The sequence below is a fragment of the Nanorana parkeri genome, unplaced genomic scaffold, assembly GCF_000935625.1.
Source record: "Nanorana parkeri isolate BGI_ZX_2015 unplaced genomic scaffold, ASM93562v1 scaffold1388, whole genome shotgun sequence".
Taxonomy (NCBI): Eukaryota; Metazoa; Chordata; class Amphibia; order Anura; family Dicroglossidae; genus Nanorana; species Nanorana parkeri.
Window position 1 is genome coordinate 239,070 of NW_017307656.1, and position 9,822 is coordinate 248,891.

General features: G+C 47.2%; 1 protein-coding gene across 4 annotated transcripts in view; it reads right to left on the reverse strand.

The window, feature by feature from the left end:
• ARHGAP32 (Rho GTPase activating protein 32) overlaps nt 1–9,822 on the reverse strand; it is a 54,265-nt gene that overhangs the window by 5,089 nt on the left and 39,354 nt on the right. For all 4 annotated transcript variants that reach the window (XM_018569751.1, XM_018569750.1, XM_018569749.1 and 1 more), the window contains 5 exons: nt 8,906–9,051; nt 6,874–7,075; nt 5,797–5,951; nt 5,629–5,703; nt 2,325–3,311 (listed from right to left, as the gene is read on the reverse strand). In XM_018569751.1, coding sequence (XP_018425253.1) covers nt 2,325–3,311; nt 5,629–5,703; nt 5,797–5,951; nt 6,874–7,075; nt 8,906–9,051 — 1,565 coding nt within the window. The remainder of the gene's footprint in view (nt 1–2,324; nt 3,312–5,628; nt 5,704–5,796; nt 5,952–6,873; nt 7,076–8,905; nt 9,052–9,822) is intronic.

A 9,822-nucleotide genomic window follows, 5' to 3' on the forward strand; every position in this document is an offset into this window, starting at 1 on the left:
CTTCCCCCAGAGCCCTACTCTGCTATTGTATTCATGTATAACGCATCTCTTTGGCTGTACACGGGACTTTATTGTGGAGTTCAGTCTCCAGACACGGCTTACCTTCCTTACATCACATTGTGTCCGGTGCGGCTGAGCACACAGGAGATCCTTGTGGGACCGACTTAGTGTCATTATGGAACCTATTGACTATTGTTCAACGGGGTTTTTTTTACAAAATTACATTGTAATAATTTCTTGGTTTTACCTAAATTTTATGTACAAAAGACTCAAGAACCATTCACAGCTTCATGTGAGAGTCTGAATATTCAGTGGGGGGGGAATTTATCAAAATCTGGAGCAGCTGTGCACGGCAACCAATCAGCTTCTCTCTTCAGTTTGTTCAGTTAACCACTTGCTGACCGCGGTGTTACACCCCCCTTCCTGCCCCGGCCATTTTCCAGTATTCAGCGCTGAGGGACTTTGACTGACAATTATTCCGTCATACAACGATGTACTGACATTAATTTTATACCATTTTTTGGGGGACAGGTAGAGCTTTCTTTTTTGGTATTTAATCACCGCTGCAGGTTTTTTTTTTTTTTTTACTATATAACTATATATGTAAATTTTGAAAAAAAACCACCTGTTTTCCCGACGTTATGTTATAAAATATTTATTATTACCCATATTTTTGGTAAAATATAAAAGTCGGGGGTCACGTCGGGTATATAGACATCAAACATGTCAAGCTGTAAAATTGCGCGCGCCAACAAAATCGCTAAAAACTACCATATCCAAAATTGGCCATAGGCGACGTTATAAAAGCTTTTACCGCTCATCAGTTTGGTGTTATCGGTGATCGATGGGCCGAGAATTATCGCTCTCACTCCGACGTTCGCGGCGATATGTAACGTGTGCGGCACAATTGTCGTTTTTGCACGTAGGCACGCCCGACGCGTGTATAAGTGCGTGCACGCGGGTTACTTGAAACCTTTTTGGGTGTTTTTTTTTTAATATGAGACTTTAATTTAATTTTTTTTTTTAATTATTTTTTACACTTAACTTGATTGCTATCACATAGGGGGCTAAAAATCCCCCAATGTGATAGCTAGAAAAAAAAATGACAGGTCTTCTTAAGGGAGAACTATGAGGGAAATCGCTCACCGCTCGATCCTGTCACAGCCCTCTGCCGTGACAGGGGAGGGGCTGGATTCCCCCCTCCCCGCTCCGATCCGCCAGCGCTGACTGGCGGAACGGACGGGGGAGGGTACCGCTGGCTCTGCCTCTAGATAGGCAGAGCCAGCTGTCACTCACGCAGCTGGGCGGATCCCGACGTCTCAGTATACCGCGAGCTGTAGCTCCCTGTATACTGAGCTTAACATGGCAGGTATGTGTGACTGGAGGACGCTAGTTTGTGTCCTCCCGTTACCCTAAGGAGAACTATGGGGAAAAACACTGACCTCGTAGTTCTCCTTTAATGGAGACATCAGGGGTCCCCAAGACCCCCTAATGTCACCTAGGGACCCCCAAAGAAGCTGATGAAGCACAGATCTGCTTGATCAGCTTCGTCTCCTGGCTCCCAGCCAGAGAAATGACAGCTAAAGGCGGAAGTGATATCATACACGTCGCTTCTGATTTTAAAGAGAGAATGGGGGAGAGATCAGCTGTGGGGGAGAGATCAGCGGTGGGGGAAATGCTGATCTCTCCTCCTTACGGGAAGGATCTGCGTCCGCCCGTTATTTTACGATGGGCGGACGGCAAGGGGTTAAGATTTGAAAATGAGAGAGAAGCTGTTCACCCTCTTATGTGAGCTCGGCCTATTCTGAGGAGAACTCCAAGCCCTAGAGATGGAGGGAAGAGGTCACCTCCGGCTATGACCTCTGACTTTAAGTTTGTGTATAGCCAAAACGTTTCATAGTTATGGAGTGTGGAACCCCTGTCGGGGTTTTTTTTATTGCTGTCTATGTCCCCAGTGGAGAGATTCTCCCTTTATTTGTCCAGGTGTCACCAGAGTGATGCTCACAGCCAGACCCTCTCCTGCTCCTTCGACATGTTTCTCCTCCAATGAGTACCAAGTATCTCCTAAATGGTAGCGCAGTGCCGCGGTCCGGCTTTGTGAGTTTGCACTACTTGTAATAAAGATTGTTGAATATGAAGAACACAGCGACGGCGCGGCTTCTATCTCTTACACTCTATGCCCAGTAGTGATAGTGCGCTGAAACCTTCATGGCCGGAGATAGTGGGACACACACACACCAGCAGATTTCACAAAGTCTCGTTTCCAAAAGAAACCTTTTTAATGGGAAGTGAACCGTCGGGTTCTCGTTGGGAACGCTACATACCTGGAGGCGTAGGCACAGCGGGGACGGACTTGCTCGGCTCTAACATCTCCGGCTCCTCCCTCAGAGATGATCCGGCTTGGTTACTGCTGTTGAATTCCTGGTTGTTGCCGTCTGTGTATACAAGCTCCGTGTTACATAGAACGTGAGATGTGTCTGGCGTGATGTTCCCTGCTGTATCTTCTCTCTCAACTCCACCGACGTTCCACTGAGAGAGGACCGTACAGTCCATAGTTCCTGGAGATTCTGGTGCTGCTGATAAAGAGAGCTGGCCAAGCCCGAGGTCCGATTTGTATGCAGCATTTTGCAGGCTCCCCAGTTCTCTCATTATACTTTCTTTGTACCACATCGGACACTGAGAAGCTCCCCCAGCATAATGCATGCCGCCCATCATCTCCGACACCCGGCTGGGCAGCGTCACTGCGACGGGATCCGAAATGGTGAGGGGAGGAGATCGGATTGCTTTGCGACCCACCTTTGGGGACAGAGCTTGGACGACCTTCTCAGCAAAAGATGGAGCTTTGGGAATCCTCTCTGCACTGGGGCTGCGGTCAGGGGTTAGGAACGGACTGAACAGCCTCTCCTGGAAAGGGGACATGGGCTCAGAGCTATTGCCGCTGGCAGGGGTCTGGGCTCCGATATGAAAGCGCTCTCTGCCGCTGCCCGGAGTGGTGTCAATGTGGAAGAGGTGGTTGCTATCCAGCCCCTCGTTGTCCAGCTTGGGCGGGCTGCACTGGAAGGACATTGGGTCAAAGTCTAAACTGGCCACACCAATGTCTGGCGGACTCAGATCCTCGTCATCATGAGTGCGAGAACTTAACATGGCAGGTATGTGAATAAGTCCCTCGTCGCCATCGCTGTCCTGATCGTGGGGCAGATTGTCATAGGAGTTGCAGCGGTTACATCCCTCTCGCAGGTCTCCATTATAGGAAGCAGACAGAGCATCGCTGCTGGAGCGCGGGCGCCTCGGCCGGAAAAGCTTTGATTCCACTGTAAAATAAAGTCAAGAATTGTAAATGAGCCGTCTCATTCCCTGAAACCAAACGCATGCAAAGCGGGAAAAAGCGTCTGGATGTGACCGCGCCTTCTGTGCAGCAATATAGATTGTCTCCGATTGGTTAATATGACACATCGGGCGTAACAAATCACATCTGAGCATCGCAGTCTTAGATTGTTTGCAGTTTTTGAACTCACCGCTGCGCTGCTAATGTTAAACTGATTATTAATTATACAACGACTTACCACTAGCAGTACAACGAAGAGTGCAAATATGATTGACTGGTGCAGACACAAAACATATTCAGCACCAATGCATGCACTGCAGTGCTCAGAGCAGCCCCAATGCATGCACTGCAGTACTCAGATCAGCTCCAATGCATGCACTGCAGTACTCAGATCAGCTCCAATGCATGCACTGCAGTACTCAGATCAGCTCCAATGCATAGTTACATAGTATTTGAGGTTGAAAAAAAGACACAGGCCCATCAAGTTCAACCATTGTGTGTGCGTGTCTCGTATGCGTGCGTGTATAGAACAGTCCCTGTGTGGTCTAGTATTTAAGTTTACCTGTACCCCTGTATGTTACGGTCTCTTATGATGGAATCTAATTGCTTTTTGAACGAATCAATACTCTTTGCTGATACCGCTGCTTGTGGCAGAGTTCCAAAATGTCACCGCTCTAACTGAAAAGAAGGCTCTACGCCCCTTTGTGGATAAATATTTTCTCCACCAATTTTAGGTGGGGGCCTCTAGTCCTTGTTGCAGAGTTTACAGTAAAAAAGTGAAATGCATGCACCTCAGACTATCCCCAATGCATGCACCTCAGACCTCTGATTATCCCCAATGCATGCACCTCAGACCTCTGATTATCCCCAATGCATGCACTTCAGACCTCTGATTATCCCCAATGCATGCACTTCAGACCTCTGATTATCCCCAATGCATGCACCTCAGATTATCCCCAATGCATGCACTTCAGACCTCTGATTAGCCCCAATGCATGCACTTCAGACCTCTGATAAGCCCCAATCCATGCACTTCAGACCTCTGATTATCCCCAATGCATGCACCTCAGATTAGCCCCAATGCATGCACTTCAGACCTCTGATTAGCCCCAATGCATGCACTTCAGACCTCTGATTATCCACAATACATGCACTTTACACCTCAGCCCTAAACCCTGTACATTTAGAAATGCAGGGCACCACTATAGCCTGTGTCCTCAGCCACCAACAGGCTTTCAGTGACATCAGGAAAGTGGATAGCAGAGGCTTTGTAATTGAAAATATAGTTACATAGTTACATAGTTACATAGTATTTGAGGTTGAATAAAGACATTAGTCCATCAAGTCCAACCTATTAGTATCTCATTCTAGGAGTACCTGTACCCCCGTATGTTACCTGTACCCCTGTATATTACCTGTACCCCTGTATATTACCCGTACCCCTGTATAGTACCTGTACCCCTGTATATTACCTGTACCCCTGTATATTACCTGTACCCCTGTATATTACCTGCACCCCTGTATATTACCTGTACCCCTGTATATGACCTGTACCCCTGTATATTACCTGTACCCCTGTATATTACCTGTACCCCTGTATATTACCTGCACCCCTGTATATTACCTGTACCCCTGTATATGACCTGTACCCCTGTATATTACCTGTACCCCTGTATATTACCTGCACCCCTGTATATTACCTGTACCCCTGTATATGACCTGCACCCCTGTATATTACCTGCACCCCTGTATATTACCTGCACCCCTGTATATTACCTGTACCCTTGTATATTACCTGCACCCCTGTATATTACCTGCACCCCTGTATATTACCTGTACCCCTGTATATTACCTGCACCCCTGTATATTACCTATATTAATGGGTATATTAATGTATATTATAGTGAGCTGTCACCTACAGCCAAGGGCAGTGCATACGGCGTCACATGCCTGCACATGTGCCAGTGTTTGCTGACGCCTGGTATAAATCTACTCTACGGCACACAGGCAGATGTTTTACTATCAATGGCAGCCTGGGAGACTCTTACAGTCTGTAAAGCCTTCACGCTGGGGTTTAACAAATCGGTTAGACAGAAGCAACACATAGAAAAGCCAAGAACTGTTGCTCAAGCTATAGGATCTCTGTAAAGGATCTCTGTGTACAACGACTGCTTCTATTGGTCAGAGAGTGCTCAATATTCCCCTCTAGAGAAGTCCTATGTGACCCAATCCTCTCATCACAAAATGAACAATCTAATGTGCAGCATACTACAAGACACATGAAGCTGCAGCATCAGACTTACTGTCAGTGGCATGCAGAGAACTTAGCGACTCTTCACTCTTAGCTGAACGCATGGTTCCTGTGTCACCTCTTCCTCCTACAGAGACAAAAATCCATTTCCAGCTAAATATCTGACTGGAACCATCGGCACATCTATGGCACGGGTTATATAGCGGCCACCACGCCTCACCTGCCATGGCCATGGCCTTCATCTCGGTAGGTTCACTTGGATTACGAATCAGCTTCCTCTTGGACATTGACGAGGATGATGAGGACTTTCCCAGGTTGAAGAAGGAGCGCCAGCTGCCCACCGGAGACTTCTTCATCTTAGGAGGAGGCCTTTTCCTTAGAGGACAAACACAAATCCATTACTGACAATAGTGAAACATTGCTGATCCGGAAATCCATTTATTTGACCCAGGAACAGAGCCCAGATATCCCACACATTCCATCCTGCTGTCTGAAATGTATTAGGGACAGAAGTCCACCCACAAAAAAATGTGTTCGCATGAGAAACAGCTCGGGTTTTAACACAGTGGTGCAATGTTGGGGTTTCACCAGCAGGTGGTGCTGCATACAGGGTTAATCCCAGAAATCTAGCGATCGGTGGGAGGGGGACGCCTTCAGTTTAAAGGAGAACTATGAGATGAGTGATTTCCACTCACCTCATAGTTCTAAGCCGACCTGTGACAATGAGGCTGTCACAGGTCGGCTCAGTAGATCGGGAGGTGAGGGAAAACATACGAGTAGCTCTCTATATACTGAGCTTAGGGTGTCGGGAGGATGCTAGTTTGTGTCCTCCCGTTACCCTAAGGAGAACTATGGGGGAAAAGCCCTGACCCCATAGTTCTCCTTTAATGCATGGATGGGCCTCATTCAGGGGAATTCCAGCTCTTTGTGAAAATTGATAACGATCTTACTTTATCCAAAACCCGATGGTATACTTGGATGAGTATGTGCTGAAGACTGGAACAGGAAATGTTGGGGGAATAGGAGATATATCGGGAACTATACATTTCTAAACCAAATTCTCTGACTAAAGAAACACGATTTCATGTAGAAGAAAAGCCGATACTTATTTTAAAGTAGAACTTCAAAGCGTGTACTTTTATATGCCCTTTATTTACAATGCAAATATTCCAGAGGTGATAAAACACCAGAAAACAATGCTTGGCATTGTGGAAGCATTTCTGCAGCTCCTCCACCAGGTGGCAGTCTTGGCTCTACTGGTCGTGTGCATGTAAATCCTCCTCCATTCACTTCTCACCTCTCAGATGGGAAGGCGATGACTGTGTGGAACTTGCCCTGCAATGCGGCCGGTCCTTCTCCCACCTCGATGTATTTGCTGTCACCCACAACGGGGGAATTGATCTGTGCCTGTGTCCGTGCTTGAGCCTCTTCCAGGCTGAGGAGCTTTGTGGATGGTGAAGAAACCAGAAGAGACTTGGGCCGAGACAGGGACGTGTGACCTGAAGATGGAGAAGAGCGAGTTAAAGAAAGCATGTGACGTGGCTGATTCTGACTCTTATACATCCCACAATGTACTACATTCTCATCGTTGTAGAGAGAATTCCTCAAATGTTCCGTGACAAATTTTCTGCTGGTTATAAAAGTTCAACATGCGAAGAGTTTGCTAAGTTGTCATGTGATGCCCGCGGGGAACGGGGATAACAAGGACCATCTGTCCAATGCCAATGTAAAGGACTCTACAATGACACATTGATTCTGATAACATTTCCTCCTAGGATATTATTAATAATGATCAGGGATGCACCGATATATCGGCCGCCGAAAGTGCCATTTTCCTGCCGATACATCGGTGCATCCCTGATTTCTTTCCTCCCCGCTGGGCGCTGCTCTGTGTGACTCTCCTCTGTGGGAGGAGAGAAAGTGTGACAGCCGGCCGAGCGCTGTGAGCGGCCAGAGTCTCTCCTCCCACACCGCTCAGCCACCTATCACAGTCCGGCAGAGCGGTGTGTGGGCGGAGACAGGCCACGCTGTCACAGGAGGCTGAGCTCTCCTCCCCGCACCGCTCGCTCAGCCTCCTGTGACAGCGTGTCAGAGAGGAGAGCGGGTGATCAGTGATCGCTGAGTGTTTGTAGATAATTGAGGACAGAGTCTGGTCATTATATCCTCAATTAGGAATGAATGGGAAGTGATCTACATCCCCTTCTGTCCATTCATAGTTGTAGTTATAGTAAATATACTCTGTCCTCATGTTATCAATGATCAGGAACACTCAGTATAGAGGATTCCTGTTCATTTATAACGGGATTAAAAAAATTAAAACGTTAATAAAAAATAAATATTAAAAACATTTGAAAAAAATACAATTAAAACATTTTCGGTTTCGGACTGACAATTTTTCTAATTCCGGTTTTCAAATTTCTATTTCTAATTAATTACATCGCATCTGAAAATCTGCAAAGGATCATTTCCAAATCTTATAAATAGAAGAAACTTTCACCTTTGTTCATTTTCTCTATTTCTTCTTACCTCGGGCAATCCTCATCATACGTACACACCCAGCGAGTCCCGCGTTGTTGTAATCCGCCGCCGCCATCTTTCTTTCTGACACCATCAGGAGTCGGCTGTCCCTTCCTGGTTCTTGTAGCCGGCCCCCAGATCTCGCACATGTGCAGACGGAGATCTGGCAGCGAGTCTTCCACATTACATGTTACCATAGAGTCAGGAGATCTCCTGAGAGTTCGGCACCTGGGGCCCGGCAGCTTTCTGGGATGTCTGATGTGTGATCCCAGGAGGCCGAGGGCAGAGGAGGACTACGTCATCCTCGCTAGGAGAGGAACGATGATGGAAAAGAGACTGAACTGTAAATTTAGTGCTGCGCGGTAACAAACAATGTCAGAGGACACAAAACCTGCACTTCATGAATACGTCCCTTCTACCGGGACTCTGGGTTAGACTTCAGATCCTCCGATACAATGTTATTTATTGCAGCCCCAGGGGCTTTGGTGGATTTTATTTTAGGGATCTGGTTAGTATACAGATATGAGGCCTATGGTGTGGACTTTGAGTCATCATCCTGAACCTTACTACAAATTATTGACCTGCAATAAGTATACAGGCCAGATGGTCAGAAGTGATGAGCTGCATGCGTACTGTGGCGCGGGTATGGCCCCAGAACCTGCAGCTTACAATGTAAGTCAGAATTGGTGGCTCCTGGGCTTCCATCCTGACACACACACACACACACACACACACACACACACACACAGCATTCCCATCCCCATCGTAGGCGTTCCTGTACATTTGTTGAACCCCAACATGACGCCGCTCACCTGCACCCTCACGTATGACAGAGCTGAGTTTAGGACTGAAGAGAACCTCCACATGGTTCAGGATGAATTCCACCACCACCGACTGGATGCGCACCTCCATGAACGCCGCCGTCCCACTGAAACACGCCGACTCAATCTGCTTGGATCTAAAACGAGAGACAGATACAGGTCAGAGGAGGGGATTCGGGAAGAATGGTTCCAGCGGTCAGTGGGATTTTGTCTCTGTACTCGGCTCCGTCCATACAGAATTCTCTTCAGCTGGAGCAATTATACCGACCACAAAAACGTATTGTTCAGCATCTGTGATGCACTGCATACAGGACCCCGATAGGAGCATTGTGGGCCAAGCACACATAACTAGGATTGGGTCAGTGCCCCATCCAGAGAAGGCTCCTCATTCTGGCTCAGCTGACTAGAGGTGACCATACACAGAAAGACAATGTGAGGCTAAGCGTGCAGCAAGGGCTCCATGTATGATACATGCAGGAGATCAGCGTCTGTGCTGCAAGTGATTGGGGAGGATGGAAAACGTCATCTGTTTTGTAAACTGCTCAGCTGCATAGAAATAAACTACAATTGTGAGATGCTGATTGCATAGACTGCAATGGGAAGATCAACTAACACTGAACTGTGGACAAAAAGGAAAGACCACAGGCAGAGGGCGTGTGGAAGCAAAATAATGGGTGCCGTGTCTGATGCCACTTTAATCCCATGTGTGCTGAAAAATCCCCTTGAAAGGTTTTTACTGCCTCATTCCACCAAAACACAACCATTTCTTCATGTTTATCCCTTAAAAAAATGCTGCACACATAGATTTGCCAAAAATGTAATATGCTCATTAATGTAATGAAATCCCAGCCAGAGTTGTCAGCCCGGCTGGACTGCAGAATTCCTCCTATCCCCTCCCCCCCGCCCCC